The sequence below is a fragment of the Myodes glareolus genome, chromosome 20, assembly GCF_982192425.1.
Source record: "Myodes glareolus chromosome 20, mMyoGla1.1, whole genome shotgun sequence".
Lineage (NCBI taxonomy): Eukaryota > Metazoa > Chordata > Mammalia > Rodentia > Cricetidae > Myodes > Myodes glareolus.
Genome location: NC_142045.1, coordinates 62,981,350 through 63,002,225, shown reverse-complemented (window position 1 = coordinate 63,002,225; position 20,876 = coordinate 62,981,350). Strand labels below are relative to the sequence as shown.

Below are 20,876 nucleotides of genomic sequence, written 5' to 3'. Positions count from 1 at the left end.
CCATTGTATACCTTTAGTTCCCTTGTCGAAAATTAGGTGTCCATAGGTTTGTGGGTTAGTATCCGGGTCTTCTATTCGATTCCATAGGTCGACTTCTCTGTTCTTATGCCAATACCAAGCTGTTTTCAATACTGTAGCTCTGTAATAGAGTTTGAAGTCAGGGATGGTAATGCCTCCAGAAGTTCCTTTATTGTATAAGATTGTTTTGGCTATCCTGGGTTTTTTGTTTTTCCATATAAACTTGATTATTGTTCTCTCAAGGTCTGTGAAGAAGTTTGATGGGATTTTGATGGGGATTGCATTGAATCTATAGATTGCTTTTGATAGAATTGCCATTTTTACTGTGTTGATTCTCCCAATCCAAGAGCAGGGGAGGTCTTTCCATTTTCTGGTATCCTCCTCAATTTCTTTCTTCAAAGACTTAAAGTTCTTGTCAAATTGGTCTTTCACTTCCTTGGTTAGAGTTACCCCAAGATATTTTATGCTATTTGTGGCTATCGTGAAAGGTGATGTTTCTCTGATTTCCCTCTCCATTTCTTTATCCTTTGTGTATAGGAGGGCCACTGATTTTTTGGAGTTGATCTTGTATCCTGCCACGTTTCTAAAGGTGTTTATCTGCTGTAGGAGTTCTTTGGTAGAGTTTTTGGGGTCACTTATGTATACTATCATATCATCAGCAAATAACGAAAGTTTAACTTCATCCTTTCCAATTCGAATCCCCTTGATCTCCTTATGTTGTCTTATTGCTATTGCTAGAACTTCAAGCACTATATTGAAGAGGTATGGAGAGAGTGGATAGCCTTGTCTTGTTCCTGATTTTAGTGGAAAGGCTTTGAGTTTCTCTCCATTCAATTTGATGTTAGCTGTCGGCTTGCTGTATATTGCTTTTATTATATTTAGGTATGATCTTTGTATCCCCAGTCTCTCCAACACCTTTATCATAAATGGGTGTTGAATTTTCTCAAATGCTTTTTCAGCATCCAATGAAATGATCATATGGTTTTTTCTTTCAGTTTATTTATATGATGGATTACATTGATAGATTTGCGTATGTTGAACCAGCCCTGCATCACTGGGATGAAGCCTACTTGATCATAATGGATAATTTTTCTAATGTGTTCTTGGATTCGGTTTGCCAGTATTTTATTGAGAATTTTCACATCGATCTTCATGAGTGAGATTGGCCTGTAATTCTCTTTCTTGCTTATGTCTTTGTGTGGTTTTGGTATTAGGGTAACTGTAGCTTCATAGAAGGAGTTTGGCAATGACTCTTCTGTTTCTGTATTGTAGAATACATTAAGGAGTATAGGTATTAGCTCTTCCTGGAAGTTCTGGTAGAATTCTGCATTGAAACCATCTGGTCCTGGGCTTTTTTTTGGTAGGGAGATTTTTGATAACAGCTTCTAATTCTTCGTGACTATTAGATTGTTCTAATATTAGATCTATTTAGATTTAGTTAGATCTATTTAGATCTATTAGGTCTATTTTGATTGTTCACCTGTTCTTGGTTTAACTTTGGTATATGGTACTTATCTAAAAAAATATCCATTTCTTTTACATTTTCCAAATTTGTGGCATATAAACTTTCATAGTAAGATCTAATGATTCTCTGAATTTCCTCTGTGTCTGTGGTTATGTCCCCCTTTTCATTTCTGATCTTATTAATTTGCATGTTCTCTCTCTGCTGTTTGATTAATTTGGATAGGGGTTTGTCAATCTTGTTGATTTTCTCCAAGAACCAGCTTTTTGATTCATTGATTCTTTGGATTGTTTCCTGTGTTTCTATTTTGTTGATTTCAGCCCTCAGTTTGATTATTTCCAGTCTTCTAGACCTCCTGGGGGAATCAGCTTCTTTTTTTTCTAGATCTTTCAAGTGTGCTGTTAAGTCTCCAATGTGTGCTTTCTCCGCTTTCTTTAATTGGGCACTTAGTGCTATGAACTTTCCTTTTAGCACTGCTTTCATAGTGTCCCATAGGTTTGAGTATTTTGTGTCTTTGTTTTCATCAAATTCAAGGAAGACTTTAATTTCTTTCTTTATTTCTTCCTTGACCCAGGGGTGATTTAGTAGTTCACTGTTCAACTTCCATGAGTTTGTTGGCTTCCTGGGGGAAGCATTGTTGTTGAATTCTAATTTTAATCCATGGTGATCTGACAAGACACAGGTGGTTACTAATATTTTTTTGTATCTGTGGAAGTTTGCTTTGTTACCCAGTATGTGGTCAATTTTTGAGAAGGTTCCATGAGCTGCAGAGAAAAAGGTATATTCTTTCCTATTTGGGTGGAGTGTTCTATAGATATCTGTTAAGTCCATTTGATTTAATACCTCCAATAATTCTCTTATTTCTCTCTTAGGTTTCTGTCTGATTGACCTGTCCATTGGTGAGAGAGGAGTGTTGAAGTCTCCTACTATTAGTGTGTGTTTTTTGTTGACTGCCTTGAGTTCTAGAAGAGTTTCTTTTACATATGTGGGTGCCTTTATATTAGGGGCATAGATATTCAGGATTGAGACTTCCTCCTGATGAATTGTTCCTATTATGAGTATAAAATGTCTGTCTCCATCTTTTCTCATTGATTTTAGTTTGAAGTCGATTTTGTTAGATATTAGAATGGCCATACCCGCTTGTTTCTTAGGTTCATTTGCTTGGAAAACCTTTTCCCAACCCTTTACTATGAGTAGGTGTCTGTCTTTGTGGTTGAGGTGTGTTTCTTGTAAACAGCAGAATGTTGCATCCTGTTTTCGTATCCAATCTCTAAGTCTGTGCCTCTTTATAGGTGAATTGAGTCCACTGATATTAAGTGATATTAATGACCAGTGGTTGTTGACTCTGGTCATTTTTTTTGAGTAGTAGAGTGTATGTGTTTTCCTTCTTTGAGTTGTGCTTGTGAAGGGTCGCTAGATGTTTGAGTTATTGTAGGCAGTGTTGGGAATGTTGGATTCCTTGGGTTGTGATTTTCCTTCTAATATTCTCTGTAAGGCTGGATTAGTAGCTACGTATTATTTAAATTTGTTTTTATCCTGGAATATTTTGTTTTCTCCGTTGATAGTGAACAATAGCTTGGCTGGGTATAGTAGTCTGGGCTTGCATTCATGGTCTCTTAGTTTCTGCAGTACCTCTATCCAGGACCTTCTGCCTTTCATGGTTTTCATAGAGAAGTCTGGTGTAAGTCTGATAGGTTTACCTTTATAAGTTACTTGATCTTTTTCCTTTGCAGCTCTTAATATCCTTTCTTTAATCTGGATGCTTTGTGTTTTGATTATTATATGGCGAGGGGATGTTTTTTTCTGATCCAGTCTATTCGGTTTTGTGTATGCTTCTTGAACCTTCATAGGAATATCGTTCTTTAGGATGGGAAAGTTTTCTTTTATAATTTTGTTGAATATATTTTTCTGGACCTTTGATCTGCAATTCTTCTCCTTCTTCTACTCCTATTATTCTTAGATTTGGTTTTTTAAAATTATGTCCCATATTTCCTGAATGTTTTGTGATGAGAATTTATTGGATTTGCTGTTTTCTTTGGTCAGAGCGTTTATTTTCTCTACGGTGTCTTCATAATCTGAGATTCATTCTTCTATCTCTTGTATTCTATTGGTTATGCTTGTTCCTGATTGCTGTTTGTTTACCTAGATTTTCCATATTCAGCTGGCCCTCGGTTTGTGTTTTCTTCACTGCCTCCATTTCAGTTTTCAAATCTTGAACTGTTTCCATTACCTGTTTGATTGTTTTTTCTTGGTTTCCAAGGGTATCATTCCCAATTTATTCATTTCTTCAAACTTTTTGTTATATTTCTCTTCCATTTCTTTACTCATTTCTTCACATCTTTTTGTTATATTTCTCTTCTATTTCTTTAAGTGAGTTATTCATACCCTGTTTAAGAGACTCTATTGCTTTCATAATGACACTGTTTTCCACTTCTTCCGGAATAGGGTGTTCAAGTCCTTCTGTCGTAAGATAGCTGGGATCTGGTGTTTTCATGTTGTTTTTCACATTGTTGGTGGAATCTTGCCTTGGCGCCTGCCCATGCCCATCTCTTCCTTTAGATGCTCTCCAATGGCTCTTCCCTCCGCTGGGTCTTCTGCTACCGGATTAGTGCCCCTTGCTATCCAGAAATCACTTTGCCTGCAGTCCTAGCTTGCTGCAGGCAGGCTATTAAAACAAAGGAACTCCCTCCCGTTTGTACTCAAAGCCCATTCTGGCCGCGGTGCCCACCCAGGCTGAGTTGTAGGAATTTAAGCCCCGAAAAAGGGAGAGAGGGAGGGTAGGGTTTCCGGGCAGAAAGCCGGGATGGCGTAGGAGGAGAGAGGGTTTAGCTGGGGAAAGCCGCCCCTTTGGAGTAGCCAGGGAGATAAGGATGGCGGGAAGATTGTGTGTTCCCTTTCCAGACTTGTGTGGCGGTCAGGAACACACTTACCCCTCCATTGTATCTTCTGCTACAGGATCAGAGCCACTCGCTGGTCAGAAGTCTCCCTGCCTGCAGTCTTACCTTGCTGCAGGCAGGCTTTTAGAACAAAGGGACTCCCTCCTATTTGCACTCACCCTAAATGCTTTCTTATAAGGGTTGGTTTGGTCATGGCGTCTCTTCTTATTATTAGAACACTGAATAAGACAGACGGTCTTTAAAAAAGAACTCATTGTGAAGACTTGCTCTGTTGTGTATTGATACTTGATATTCTAACAGTTTATATAATGAGGAGTAATAAGGTAAGAGGCCAGGAGTTCAATTCTACATGTATAGTAATGCATTGTATAACATTTCAGGTGATAATGGGCCACAAATAAACTGTGGTCGCATTTGATTCAATATAAAGTTGAAAAAATCCTATCTAGCTTTCTATCACCATGACAAACTATATGAGACAATTAATTTAGACAAAGAAAGCTCTATCTGGGGCATGGTTTCAATTCATGTTGACTGGTCCTATTCCTCTGTGCCTGTGGTAGTACTGTGAGTCATTGTAGGGTTGCATGATAGAGAATGTCCAAGTATGTTATCCAAACTGGAAAGCAATGCATGAGAAAGGAAAGAACTAGAACCCCAGATTCCATTCAAGTGTGCTCCCCGAATGAACTAACTTTCTTCTAGGCCCCACATATTGTGGAGGCTCCATTATCTCCAACAATGCCTCAGACTGAGGACTAAGCTTATAATATATGAATCTTTGCAGTGGACTTAAGATCCTTGCTATAACACCCGGCAACACCAGAGCCATCATAACATCAAATCTTATGTGGTTGGTTTGTAGAGATGATTATTTTATCAGTTTCCATTCTTTTTATTTTATTTATTAAAAATTTCCACCTCCTTCCCACCTCTTTTCCCTCCCCTTCCCCCTCCCCCTCCCTGTCTAGTCCTAAGAGCATTCAGGGTTCCCTGCCCCGCGGGAAGTCCAAGGTCCTCCCCCTCCATCCAGGTCTATAAAGGTGAGCATCCAAACAAACCAGGCTCCCACAAAGTCAGTCCGTGCAGCAGAATCAAAACCAGTGCCATTGTCCTTGGCTTCTCAGTCAGCCTTCATTGCCAGCCACATTCAGAGAGTCCAGTTTGATCACATGCTCCATCACTCCCAGTCCAGCTGGCCTTGGTGAGCTCCCATTCCATTTGGCTGCTACTGAAGAACTCTGTAGCTGGGTGTTCTTATTGCTTTATTTCATCATTTTTTTCAGCCTTAGAAAGAACTCATGCACTTTTAAGTTTCAGTTTTGAAGTTCAGGTGATTCCACATACATATGTTTGCATCCACAAGTCTGAGAGCTTTTAGGACTTTTGACTACCCTTGAAACTTTTTTGTATTTGTGTTTCATCAGTGGGAAAAGAAAACCTGCAAAAGAGAAGACACTTTTTCATAGGGTGGCCCAAGAATGATACCTTTTCTGTGGTCATTTAAGCTATTTGAGAGAATGTATAAAATCACAAGGTGTTCTGATCAGTTGGCAGATCATTATGTCGCTGCTGTCATGCCTGTCAGGCCTTTGTTGGGCACAAGTTGAACATCCCTTTTTGAGATGCTCTAAAACTTGGATCTGTTCGAGGACTGACTCAAACTTAAGAAAGTTTTGGACTTTGGGTTTTTGGTTTATGGATCTATGCAAAGATTCCAAAATCTGAAAATTTGAATATTAAAACACTGGCCTTAAACATTTCAGATAAGATGGTGTAGGAGGTCCTTCTGTCTTTGTGTTGCTTTCATTGGGTAATAAACTGCCTTGGCCTAGTTGATAGTGCAGAATTTAGTTAGGTGGGGAAAATTAAACAGAATGCTAGGAGGAAGAAGGCAGGGTCAGAGAGTTGCCATGGAGCCGCCAGAGTCAGACATGCTGAATCTTTCCCGGTAAGCCATTGCCACGTGGCAATATACAGATAATAGAAATGGGTTAAATCAAGATGTGAGAGTTAGCCAGTAAGAGGATAGAGCTAATGGGCCAAGCAGTGATTTAATTAATACAATTTCTGTGTGGTTATTTTGGGGCTAAGCTAGCCAGGCGGCCAGAATGAACAAGCAGCCCGCTGTCTCTGCCACAATAAGATCCTAAACTACTGCTTAAGTGAATAGAATACAGATGGGGAGAAGGCTACCTGTGTTCATAGTGATTGGGAAATAGCTTTCTTCCAGGTACATTTGTAATCTCAGTATTTGAATTCAATTGGAAAAAGATGAATATAGCATACTGAGATGAATGATTGGTGCAGGAGGCTGACACCACACAGCAGTGATCATATGGTCATCTTCTCCTTAGGCCTGGAACCCTGCTGCAGAAGATCAGTGCTTTGACAGATGTCATCGGCTTGGCCAGAAACAAGAGGTTATCATTACAAAAGTGAGTTTTTAAAGCTACCTATTTTAAGATTATGTTTGCTTTTTAAAAGTAACACAGGTATATATGAATATATTATTGCCATGATTGAAGTAGGATTGTGGAGAAAATGTAAAACTCACCCTGTTTCTTACTTCATAATTCCAAACATGTTCAAAGGTTTTTTTTCTCAGTAGCTACATACATTCTTAGTCATGTATATATCTCAACATAAAAAAATTTGAGAAAAAGATTGGATAATACTTTATCATTTATAATATATTCTTTTCCCTTAAACATGCATTGAAGATTTGCTATCTATATCCAATTAGAATGACACTTTCTTTCTGGGGTAACATGCACACAGTTTACCATTCCATCTATTATTTTAAACACACTGTTTTTTGTATTATGAATACTCTATGAGGTGCAGTCACTATCACTATCCATCTACAGAACTTCTCTGTTGTACCTAATAGACTCTCTATATATTCACTTTATACTCCTTTACACTTCCCATTGTTCTCCATTACCCATCCACTCAAAACTGCTATTCTGCTTTATATCTGTGATTCTGAATCTTCATTAGCACCTGCAGACAGATCTATCATGAATAAACAGTCTTAAGCTTTGTAAAAAAATCATTGTTGTCTTCAAAGGTGCTGTACATACATATTTGTGCACATATACCAGTATTTCTTCAGGGTAGATTCACAAAACTATACCTGTGGATTTAGAATTGCTATTTAAATAACTTGAAGTTGCCTTCAGTATAGGCCATGTAATGCTACTGGGGGTGTAGTGCATGAACAGAATGCTTGTCTAGCATATAGAGGCTTCGAGTTTGATCACTAACATTACAAAACAAGAAGCAAATAATATTAGTCTTTATGATGTATGGAATAGTGTAAATGTATGTGGTCATAATTTAATGAGCATGTAGCAATTTGCATTTACCTTAAAAACAGGCATTAAATACAGTTCACATGTCTGCTGTTCATGGTTGTTCCTTGCTTCTATGAATGACTTGTTCATTTCTTCTTTACTGTCCTGCTTGTAGTATGTTGACAGAAATTTTTGTCCTGCCTAGTCCCACATCCATTCAGTCCCAAAGAAACACACAGAGACTATATTAATTACAGCACTGTTTAGCTAATGGCTCAGGCGTATTCCTAGCTAGCTCTTACATCATAAATTAACCCATTTCTAGTAATCTGTGTATCGCCACAAGGATGTGGCTTACCGGTAAGGTTCTGGTAACCAATGGTAATAAAACATATTCACAGCATACAGAGGGCAATCCCACATCAGTAGTACAAATAGTTTATAGAGTCAAGGACTTCCTTTTCCATTTTATTTTAGTTTATTATGTATGTTGGAAATGATTTATACCAGCTCTTGTCTGTAAATTTTGAGCTTTTTGTCAAGGAAAAGTTTTAAAGTTCTGATTTTTAAACATGCTCTGTTTTTATTTGAACACTCTGTTCAGAGGCCTTTTTTTCTGTGGTTACAGAAGAATGAGCATTACAATAACCTTTTACCTTCTCATGTCAAAGCATTCTTTGTTTATACTTAATGTCTTAGGGGGGTTACTTTATTTGCATTTTATATTTACTTATGATCCTTTTGGAAGATTCTGTGTTTTGTGAAATGCTTCTACATTTTATTCCTTTTCCAAATGAAGAAGCAATTGTTCTTTTACCTTTTGAGTTTCTGAAATTTTGTTTTGTTTTGAAAAGTCCATAGCCTTTTCAACTAGTAGAAAATGTGTATGGGGTTCTATTTCTAGTCCATTCTCTTCCCTGATGTCTTCCTGTTCTCAGAACAATACTTTATAATTATGATTCTTTTTACTTTTTTACAAAATTTGTTTGTGTTGGGAGCTGTAGAGATGGCTCAGCAGTTAGAGTGCTTGCAGCTCTTTAGAGGACCCAAGCTTGGTTTACATCACCCAGACCATGCAGCTTAGAACCACCTCCAGCCCCAGAGGATCATCCAACCTCTTAAACACTTGTGCATGCAGAGGCCAGAGGACAGCCTAGGTTGTTGCCTCTCAAGCACCATGTACTTTTCTTTCTCCTCCTCCTCCTGCTTTTTTTCTTTTTTTTTCTGAGATTGGTTTCACTGGACTGGATCTTGCCAAATAGGGTAAGCAGGTTGGCCAGTGAATCCTAGAAACTTGCCAGCTACCTCCACAACATTGAAATTTTTAGCATATTGTTCCATGCCTAAACTTAAATAATGTAGAACTCAATAAAAATCAATTAAAAACTAATATTTGAAATAGCAATAAGTTCATTGTAAACTGACCTGAAGGATATATATGTACACACACACACACACACACACACACACACACACACACACACACACACACAAAGTACGTATGCTTATATAATCATTTGACTTTTAAATGTGGGTATTGCTGAAATACATTTTTTTAAAGTGGTATGTTTATAGGATTTTAGTGGGCAGTATTGTTAGTGTGTTAATCCTTTGAGCAGCTCAGGAATAGTCTAATTTTCTTTTTAAAGATTTTTTTTAAAAAAAAAACTTTATTTTGTTATCTGTAAAGTTCTTAACCAACTTCATTCATTTTTCTTCTTGAAGTTCATTGTAAAGGATTCTGTCGAAGAAAATATGTTGAAAATACAAAGCACAAAAAGAGAACTTGCAGCTGGTGCTTTTGGAACTAAAAAACCAGATGCTAATGAAATAAAACAAGCTAAAATAAATGAAATCAGAACTTTAGTTGATTTATAATTTGTATGACTTTTGTAAGGTCGGGTTGAACAGATGCCTAAGTTTTACACATGACAAATACAGATTTAAGAATGAGGTCTAGAACATATTCTTTCTATATAGAGCATTTTTTTCTATTAATAAAGTGGTATTACTGACATATTTCTTCTATATATGAATCTTATTTTTAATGATAACTTTCAGTAGCAAAATGGCCTGAAGGAGGTTGTCATAGAAGTTCTTTTGCTCTCCAGCTTTTCCTACATCTTTCCTGTATTCCACATCTTCATACTGAAGTGTGGTCATAGTTTTGACCAGAAGGTTAGTTTTTCTTTGATGGAAATATTAGGTTATTCACCAAAGTCTTTAATTGGTGATTCAGTGGGTCTACCATCCTTGTAAATTATTAACAAGTATGTATACAGACTATAAGAAAGATTTTATTGGATGTTCAAAAGCTATAGTTATATCCATAACCAAAACTTAAATGAAAGACCAAAGTTCAAGGGAGCAAGTTAATTGTAATTTTTATAGCTTCATTGAAATATAACTTATATATGTGATTTGCAGAATGTCTTTAGAAAAAATTAGGGACCTCATCAAAGTTGTGTATTCGTTTTAATGAAGTGGTGCTACATTCATTATTTAAATGTAGTGATAGATCACAAACCGTAAATAGTCTGTAGAGGTGAGAGAACCAGTTCTACCCAGTTTGTTTTGAAAACTTAAATAATTTGATTTAAATATATACTTCTGTAAATTGTTTTTATTTGTGTAGGGCTTTTGGAAATAACTTTATAAATTTTCATAATACAGAAGACTACTATTATATGTGAGAGGTGTGATAATTAGGATGGAAGTTGGGCTGGATGACCAAAAGTCATTTCAACTCTTAAAGACATCTCAGTCCTGAATTTTGTAAAAATGGCTTTGTGTGTTTTAAATCAGAATTTAATTTTGGAATTTAACTAATTGATCCATACATTTTTCTTACCCCTTTTGCTAATAAGAAAACTTACTAGTTGCCACAGAATTATAGATGACTTTGAGTCATCTTACAACAAATAAGCAATCAGTGTATATAACTAGTCATTTTATTTTCCTATGGATTCTTTAAAATCCAGATAAGAAATTACTAAGAAATTCTTCATGGTTTATGGTACAGATGGAAGAATATCTGAGATTTTATTTGTGCTACAAGAGACTTAATTGAAAGAGATGATAGGTACCCTTCTAAGGTGTATTACATATAGCTCACCCCCCAAATCCTCCCCAACCCTGTTATTGCTCCAAGGGAACAGGATTAGCCAGCAAGAATCTTCTTGGTTCCATTTCTCATAGTAACAGGTGAGGTAGGCATGATTTTCAGGAAAACATTTCTATCAGAGTGTAAGTGAATTGGCCTGCTAGGGTTAGGAGACCCATGGGAGATTTTCCACCTTGTAAGACCACAAATCCAGTCTCATCACATATGGAATTATGGTTCTGTAGTACCCACACAGTGAAATTAAGTATAAACTGTTTCTGGCGCAAACAAAAAAGAAACCCACCTTACCTATTTTAATTACAGATAAACTCAGGCTCAGAAGTGGATTCATAGCAATCAGGTTTATCAAGTAATTTTTTAGTATATTAATTGGTATTAATACAAAGTTAATTCAAGATGTATAAACCACTGGAATGAAAATATTTGTGCTATGCTATTTTATTACTTAAAAATATACTGAAAATATTGTATTTCTAATTGTTTCAAATTGGATTTTTCTTTAAATTTAAACTCAATAAAAAGCTAAAAAAATTTACCTTCCTTGGTGTCATCATTTAGTGACTATTTTCTTTTTAACAAAAAAGTCTCACTTCTATAAACATGTTCGTTGTACATTTTTTTTATTGAATCACTTAAAAGTACTGTTACTGTAATTTACTCACCACATGTAAGTTTTGTGCACCTATTGAAATTCTCCTTCAGATATTGGTATATATTTGAAGTTTATATAAAATACACTGATCTGAAATACTGGGTTACATTTAATCTCCTCATTTTAAGAACAATAGGAGTTGTTATAATAACTATGTGTGGTAAATTATAGATTTTGTCCTTAAAAACTAAACATTTAAGATTATAAATAATCCTATTTAGTTTTTTACCAGTGAGTACATTGCTCATAAAGGGATATTGATGTAAGGGCATATTGATCACTTCCATAAATGTCCACCTTATATTTTGAGTTACTGCCTCTTTTATACATCGTATAAAATTTCAGGGGTTTGTTGGTATTTTGAGAGTTCAGCGTTCTGGAAACAATTTTGTAAGATTTTTTTCAGTAAGGTTTACTCAAGGCATTTTTGAAAGATGAAGCCTACCAAAGAAATGGTAGACTACTTGGTGACACTGCAGCCATGTGGCTTGGTATACCTTATACTTTCTGTGCTATGTACTGTTTCTAACTCTATTAATGTCAACAGACTTCACTAAAAACCCAATATGTAAAATCTAATTATCATATAAACTTTTTTACCTTAAACCTTAACTTCTTACACTGTATTAAAAATAGACAAGGAGGCCAAGCAGTGGTGGCGCAGACCTTTATTCCCAGCACTCAGGAGGCAGAGGCAGGCAGATCTTTGTGAGTTTCAGGCTAGCCTGGTCTACAGAGTGAGTGCCAGGACAGGCTTCAAAGCTACAGAGAAACCCTGTCTTCAAAACAAAACAAAAATAAAGAATGACCAAAAATTCAGTGCTTGATTTCACAGAATCTGATGTTTATAAATCTTTTCTAAATTAAAAAAATATTTCCAGTCATATTGTTTCCTATACACTTTATTTGGATTACATATTGCTTGGCCACAAAAATAGAGGTGGGATTCTGTTTATTTCTAGTAGACTCAGAAGCCAAAAAGGAAGAGAAGCATATGACTTAACCAAATTACCTCGAAGAGGTTTGTGATTCCCTTATATGATCTGACGAGTGGCAGGGTCATTTCAGTCCTTTTAGTAAATGTTTCTTTTACTAGAAGACCATAGCAACTTATCTACCAGTCCAAGTGTCTCAGATATTTTATCACTATTATAATTTAAATAAGTAAGTTAAGGATTTCTTGTTACAGCTTTTGAGTTGCTTCCTAGTCATTCTTGTCTTAAGGTATCCAAACCCTTGTGAATTCAGTCAGCCACACAGAGTGTGAATGACTGATATCTACAGGATATTACAGAAAAGAAGATAAGAACTATAAAATCTTGTTTTTCCCATATATGTTCTCTTATTTTCTTCAGCTTAATTACATGTGTTACCTTGTTTTGTTTATAAAAAATTATTTTCGGCCCCATGCTTCACAGCTTGCCACTCATTGCAGCCTATACTCTATTGGTGCTGTGGGTCATTGCTCGGGTGACTGAATGAATGCATAGATTCAGGCACCCAGAAATCTAACAAACTTATATTTGTTTGTTTTTAATTATAAAAGACTAGAGATCACTGGGCCACGACTAAGTCAGATAATTCTGAAAGGTTACTGAGTATACTAATTACTGATATGGCCTCATAATTTTAAGGTTTTTAAGAGTCAAGCTCTCTGAATACTCACCAAGGATGTAATTATGATAGACTAGGTACCTTTTATTTCACTTTTCTTTACTGATCATATCTGTTACCATCACTGGAGAATAGATTTAAATGTCTTAGATAATTTTTAAAGCATATACCAGTGTGAAGATTTGTAGTTTTGAAATTGAGCAATTGCACAAATTTTGAAAAATTACTGAATAATTTTTTTCAAGCGTGAGGTAGAGAAGTACTTAAACAACCAAGATATGTCAATAAGTCTTTATTTTATATAATGCCACCATAGGTAACCATCAGAGAGCACACTGCAATTTTCAAGTAGACAGAACTGGAAAAAAAAAAGTGAACCTGCATGCTGCCTTCATGGTGCATAGAAAACTGGTGAACTAACAGTAGCTGGTAGGCTTATTAATCACTCCACAGTGTTAATAAAGGCTGCTTTAGCCTGAAAATAGAATTGACCCTCTGACAGGCTTTGGGCAACTCTGAACTGCAGGTCTAATGAAGGGAACAGCTAGCAAATATGGGACAGTGTCATATCTTGTTTGAAATGAGACAGATGGACAGTCAAGTTCTGCACCACTTGGAGAACCATCGTAGTAGCTTAATGCTGGCTTTCCTTTACCATACATGTGGGCAACTGAAGAATTAAAGAATTCCTGAAAAAGTCTAGGATTAAACAGCACTTATCCATATACTTCATAATGTCTGACCAGTTGTCACCTTTTATCCTGCCCAAACCTTCATCTGAGGAGATTTGTTGAAAGCCTCTAACAACTATAACAGACTTTTCAACCAGCTTCACATACTAAGTATCAGAAATGTGCCTAAGACGTGGGTGTGTCCACTGGGAAATGGCAGTGCTTCTATTGTAGGTAAGTGTCAAGTTTTCTCTTGATGTTATCAAAAGAATCTGCTCCCATGTAATCAGCCTGGCCCTGTTCCCACCGTTCCTTCCTTTCTTCTGAGGACATAGAAGGCTGTGTTGTAGCTGGAGTTTCCCCAATGGACAGGTGTGACAAAGCTCCTGAGACATGCTCCTAGAAGAGAGAGTCATCAGAGGTACCTTAAGAGCTGAATTTCTGATGAACTTAAAGAATGCAATAAACAGAACATGAGAAAAGCCAAAATGAGTCATCATGCAAAAACTGAAAAGTATTACATGAAACAAACAAACAAAAGACAAGAATACAGGGCCAATATGATTTTTTTTTCCCCTAAAAAATGAAGACTTCTTGACTTGGTGAAAACATTGGGAGAACACAGTAATTAGGGTTAATGTTTAAGTTCTGCATACCTTTCTACAGAAGCCACAAGAGAAAGCCAGTGTATAGACCAAGTCTGAAAGCTGCAAACAGTTCAGTAGAAAGTGTAAGATGGACGGACAAGGGAACACAAATCTCAATAAATTCTTGATCCATGTGGGCTTGGAAAGGTTGAGAACTTAAACAAAATGATTCCTCAGATACTGTGCTTCACAGAGAACTTACCCAGAGAGAGACAGTGCACACTCAAGTCATTGTTTTTATGAAGGAAAGCTAAGTGGTTTGAGGCTGTACCAAATTTTCCTGTTCAAGCTTTCATGTGGATTGCAAGTTGCATTTATTCTTGCAGCATCTGATAATTTGCTTGATTTTATACAACTGTTTTTGTTTCCCATCTTCACCTTTTCTTGACTTAAAATTCTCTGCTCTCGTGTTGTAGAAAGAAGGGGACATGCCGCAAATACACTCTACCTTAAATTAGATTTTTATTGCGTATGGCTTGCCAATCAACTAAGTGTACCATAAAAGACAGTCTGTGCTGACATTCAAAAACCCCAAGCTGAATTCGTACTGGAACTCTTACTGTAAGAAGAATGAATAAAAATAGGCAATGCTTTTAACAGAAAAAAAAATGGTAGAATAATTTTTCTATACTTGCTTTACTGGAATAAATATTAGAACTGTGTGTAATATATTGAAACTCCCAAGATTTTAAAGGCTTTTTGCTGATGTGTAAAATTATAGATGAGTATTTAAATGTACTTAAACTCCAAGGAGTTTCGGTATAGGGTTTTTACTGACGTGAATAACCATTAATCCATGTACGGAAATGTTCTAAAGCTCTGAGGAGTTTAGGCACAAAGCAAAATCAGAGTGCAGGTAAAGCAAGAACATGGACATCAGATCAGCCCTGCCTTTGCCTTCTACATGGGTGTTAAAGACATGGTCACTTATCATTTTCTACCTCACAGCCTTTATGAGACACGTCCCAAAGGTCAAGCTTATGGAGCTAACCAAATGGATTATTCAATTAAAAAAATTCTCCCTCTTCTGCAATCAAATATTATATTTAATTATTGGCTCTAGAGATAAATTCTCACAGAGATTATAGTCTTTCAAACATGGGTTTGAGTCCTAGTTGTTACCATAACCTTTTACATGAGTAAAATCCCAGACTTCTCTAAGCCTTATCATTTACCTACAGAGAAGGGGGGATATTAACAATAACTTCAGTTGAATGAACTAGTTGTATTAAGCAGAGAAGAAATTACTATGTTGCTAGCCCTTGCTGTGAATAGGTATTATGATATAGAACTGATTGAGAATATGCTATTTATTTCTCCATTTCTGATGCCTATATTGGATACTACACCTCATTTATTGATTTGGTTTTTTGTTTTTGGTAATTCAATATGTAAAATAACATTCTTCATCTTCTTCCAATTCACCATGAAGAACAAACCTTTAGTACCTTTAAAATCAGAAAACATGCTAATGAAGGTGGTTATAATAAAATTTACAAGTGTTATGTGCCTCCCAGAAAGGGATCATTTCAAGATCTTATGAGAATAAAACAGGAAATTAGGATATTCCTACAGTATTTATTATTTATTATATATTCCTATTGTAATTTTCATACAAAATCTATTTTTCTAAGCAGGTAAATAAAAGATGTAGTTAAAAGTTTGAGGCTTCTAAGTCATAACTGTGACATTCTCCCCCACCTCTCCCACCCAGTGCTGGAGATGGAAGGTAGGGCTTTCACATACTGTGTAAACATTTCCTTACTAGGCTACATGCCTAGCCTAAGCACTCTTTCCTTGTATAGATTTACAATATTAGGAATCATCTAACCATCAGAATTCTATAGTTACAATGTATGGATATATAGAATAATTCTGAAAACATGTATTTATTGAAATTTCCCACACAATCTACTTCTGCTTTAGGTGCTATTATCATTTCCAAGCTCTAAGATGGCCATAGCTTTAACCCACATGATCCGACCTTTACTTAAAATAATACTGTGAATTGCTGAATTCTATCAAAATATCAAGTTTTAAAAGTACAGCACTGAATTTCCTGAAATAAAAGTGAAAACAAACAAAACCTACCATCATTAGATAGGAGCAGGCATCTTTGACAAGGCCATAGTGTTGGAGCAGGGGTAAAACGCTGGTGGTGAAGATGTCCCACCACAGGTTTAGAAACTCTGGGTGACTCACACTTGGGTCTTGAGATTCATATTTGACACTTTTTGTTTGGGAACTGTAAGTATAATTCCATGGCTTGATTTGTCCCAGGAAGTGCACAACCTTGGCATTTGCACCAAACCTGCCAAATGAACAGGTAGAAAGGGTGAGTGGATTGTAAGCATCAGCACTTTTTTCTATATGTAGCCTCAGTTGTGCACCTTCCATCCCGTGGTAGCATTTGGAAAGAAAACTATACTGTAAGAATAGGAGACACTCTGATAATGCTCATGCTCGACCTCCCAGGAGCTAAGCTCTTAGGCACACATCCTAAAGAGATGTATTTGCAGTGTTGTAACTGCATTGCTTCTAATCAAACTAGAAGCAGTCGATATCCATGTTTGGTGAAGTTACTGAACAGTAAGTGTGCATTCTCCCCTTAATCAACAGGTAGCATGACCTTCCTACCTCATACTAAACATGGTCATATGATTTTATTTAATCAATGGAAGTCAAGTGATTGCCTTGTGAATGTGCTTGTTTGTGGTTACCCTCTCTGAGAAGTAAAAACTCCCGCCAGCAGAACCATGTTGTCTGTAGCCTGCCAGTTTACAGAAGAACTGGAAACGTGGGATATCTTTGACAAATCTGTGGCCTGGTTCCAATTTCAACTGGGAATAGATGAGAGCTATCTCTTCTAACCTGCCAAAACATTAAGTAGTAAAATACTTGCTTAAAGGGTAATGTAGTCTTCTGATATATGTAGAGTTTGGATATATATAAATGTCCAGTATATATATGTATGTTGCATAATTAGATCAGTATACTCATACATTTCCTGAAGTATCATATCCCTTTAGTGAAAACTTTGAAAATCCTAGCATTTTAAAAATATATAGTACATTATTATCTAAAGTCACCCTACTATGTTGTGATGTTTCTTGAGTGGCAGGTATATTAAAACCCTATAGATTGGGACTGGAGAGATGGCTTAGAGGATAAAAGCATGTACTATTCTTGGAGAGGACGTGAGTTCAGTTCCCACAACAGATCACAACTGTTCTGTGATCATGGAAGAAAAGTAAAACTGACAAAGCTGCTCCTCAAGGTTTGCTTAGTCCACCTCATTCTTCTTTTGAAAACAGATGCATGATATCTCAAACTCTTTATTTTACACATAGGGTCTTTTTCTTTCCATCCTTCTCTCCATCCCATCTATCTTCCCCACTTTCTATACTTAAATGGATAGAAATCCTAAGGTCCTAAATAAGTAACTATTATATCCCAAGCACTATGTTTGATTTATGTCCATAAGAAGCTTTTGTCCATGCATGAAGGTGGGTCACATAAAAATATTCAGTGTAAGGAAGCAAGTCAGGGCCACCAGGGCCACAATGACATTAAGAGCTATGGAAATTCCAAGGCAATACAGGTAGGCTTTCAAAAGAGGCTTTTGCAGGAAGTAAGGATAGGACAATACCTGAGAAAAATAGGCAGGATTCAAGTAATCATTTTCAAATATTACAGTGATGATGAGGGATTTTGTCTCAGAGATCTGATACTTGTGTGTGTGTGTGCACGTGCGTGTGTGTTACAGGGGTGGTGACAGGCCCAGTCTAATCCTAACAGTAGAAACTGCAAGAAAATTCACATAAGGAAGCATAGGTCTTATAATTTGCCACTCCTGATGCAACTTCCTGCTTGAAGCCATAGCACTAATTTTACTTTCTTGTATTAGCCAGCCACTAAATCTCAACCTACATACTAACATTTACATTTTCACTAACCTGTACTTCATATAAATGCCATACTGTTATAACTTGGTAGCAAAGATAATTAAAATATACTGAAACATTAGGTAGTAACTATCCTTTCTAACCTACTTGTCTTGATAGTTCACAGACAGGGAGTCAGCTGACACATTTTTGAAGTACATATGCTAGACTCTTTTTAGCATTTGCATCATACCTCATTTAATTTCTAAAACAACTATGTAGGGAAACAAAGGCTTAAAGTTAAAGAAATTGTCAAGGATCAATCGCATGACTGGTGACTGAATAGACTGTGATTAACTCAGACTAACTGGTCTCAGAGCCAATGCACTTTATTAGGACGAGCTATTCTATAATACCTTCAGGATTACAAGGCACTGTTTGTTAATTTGTTAATCCCCACCTATGGACAGCCAATCTAAGCAGAAAAAGGAATATGTCAGGTGTAGTCAAGGATTCTGCAATAGAAGTGACCAGTAGGGAAATTACTTAGCACCAATTGTCTGAAGACTGTTACTTAGAAAGATAAAGTTTATACAGAGTTTGGGGAGAAAGGAAAAATAATGGCATATCGTAGGTCCACAGTGGCCCATGTATAGATTGTGCTAGGCATCAATCATCTAAGGCCTCCCCAGTAGCTCTCCTTATCTCAGTCTGTAAAATGGGACTTCAAGCTGCATGTGGAAAAAGGACATAATGATCCAACCCATCCTCATAGACTGTCCAGTCCTCTGCTATAAGCAGGAATGTACATTCCAGTTTCAGGTCCTGCCCACAAACTCCCTGGATTCATGTTGGGGACCATGGTCTTCCTCTTAAATGTCAACACCAATGGCATTTGGAGTTAGCATAGGCCTGTGTTTCATTCTCCATATTCACAAATCCATGTTTCCCATACTCATTAGCTAAATTACTATTACCTTTTGTAATAAAGAAAAGATCCTCTTCCTTCAAAATATCTTCACTTATTCTACCCTAATAGAGGGAAAAAAAACTGAATCCAATGGATAGTTGTTTTATAGACAAAGCAGTCTTAAATACTTAATAAGCTTGTCTGAAGTAGATGCTAAGATACTAGGGCATTAGTTCTTGACCTCTGTAATGCTGAGACCCTTTAATCTCATGTTGTAGTGGCCCCCAACCATAAAATTATTTTCATTGCTCCCTCATAATTTTGGTACTGTTATAATATAAATATCTGATATGCATGATATCTGATATATGACACTGTGAAAGGGTTCTTCAACTCTCAAGGGGGTCTTGACCCACAGGCTGAGAACCACTGTTCTAAGGAGTCTGAGGTATGGGTGATATTGCCTTTCTGACCTAAGGTAATGAATTTCTTGTTACAATAAGATAAACAGGATTGTGAAAAATAGCATGGCATAATGACCACAGCTTTTGGCAACAAAGCAATCAAAATGTAGGATTTGAGCAGCTTTCCTAAAATGCTAATTGGGGAAGATTATTTAAGGGAAGACAAGAAATAGCCTCTGAAGACTGAGGAGTTTGGAGTAGAGAAAAGCACTAAAGAAGGAAGAATGGTGCAAGGCCTCAGGCCAACCTTATTTTGGTGCAGTATGGAGTCAGGACTCTTACGTACTTCAGTAGGTAGATGAACTGCCATATACATAATCACTATCGAAATGGATAGCAGTAGAGAGCAAGACCAAGAGAACATCTTAGAGATGGTGCTTGTGTTGGTCTGGGCCAACCTAAGGACTGGTGAAGAGTGATGGAGGCAGAGGGGTGAGAAGGCAATGCTAGATGGAAAACAAACTGCAGCTCAGGAATGGAAATGAGAACAAACTTGGCAGTTTTATGTTAGACAGTCATAGCAGAGAATGTTCTTGGAAATCATGTAGGACTATCTTGGTATGAGGAGTACTGTCTGGGTCCTACACTGGCCACAAAAGTTTAGGTGATTTTTCACCTATATTTTAGTATGCCAGCTACATAGCAGACTATCCAAGGAATGATTTAGAAATCATTTCCTATCCTTTGGTCATTTGTCAAAATGAAGTAAGAGTAAGGTTCTAAGTAAAAGGAAATACTGTCAGTCTTTTGAGACTTAAGAGGGGTATGGGAATTTCATTCAGTAGGAACTATGAGAATATAACACTGACTTGACTCCAGATTATGACAAGAATAATAAGGTGATTTCCTGACATATCCTGGGTTTATACACAAAATCACCAGCTAGGAATTTAAAAAACAAGTTTGGTACAATTATCTCTAAATTATCAAGAGCCATTTATTCTGACCCAGGGGGATTTGTAGCAGCTTGCATGCATTTCTTAAAATAAGTATTCTAATTTTAACTTGATAGAATCTCTAAAGAGTCATCCAGATCACAAGACATAGTTTGAACCCAAGCCAGCAACAATAGTGCTTATGTTAGCTGTTGAAATAATCCCTGTGACCTGATGTTACCAAAAGATCAGATGGACAATATATGCCTATTTCAGTTCAGTAGTTGGTAACATGGATGAGACTACAGATCATTAGTTTAAAACAGAAAGGAACTAATCAAGAAGGGTACACCCAGTAG

At 36.6% G+C, this 20,876-nt stretch overlaps 2 protein-coding genes across 5 annotated transcripts in view; one reads left to right on the top strand and one right to left on the bottom strand.

Moving 5' to 3' along the window:
- Nucleotides 1-11,335, top strand: part of Hltf (helicase like transcription factor) — a 66,509-nt gene extending 55,174 nt beyond the window's left edge. Inside the window, exons 23-24 of the mRNA XM_048452607.3 lie at nt 6,735-6,815; nt 9,402-11,335. Of these exons, the coding sequence (XP_048308564.3) occupies nt 6,735-6,815; nt 9,402-9,554 (234 nt within the window). The 3' untranslated portion in view covers nt 9,555-11,335. The remainder of the gene's footprint in view (nt 1-6,734; nt 6,816-9,401) is intronic.
- Nucleotides 5,370-20,876, bottom strand: part of Gyg1 (glycogenin 1) — a 40,304-nt gene continuing 24,797 nt past the window's right edge. For 2 of the 4 annotated variants that reach the window (XM_085682280.2, XM_085682282.2), the window contains exons 6-8: nt 16,476-16,695; nt 14,394-14,444; nt 13,344-14,136 (exon numbers count right to left, since the gene is read on the bottom strand). In XM_085682280.2, the coding sequence (XP_085538406.1) occupies nt 13,963-14,136; nt 14,394-14,444; nt 16,476-16,695 (445 nt within the window). In that variant the 3' untranslated portion in view covers nt 13,344-13,962. Of the gene's footprint in view, nt 5,819-13,343; nt 14,137-14,393; nt 14,445-16,475; nt 16,696-20,876 lie in introns of those variants that run through there. The other 2 variants (XM_085682283.2, XM_085682281.2) reach the window with 2 other exon arrangements.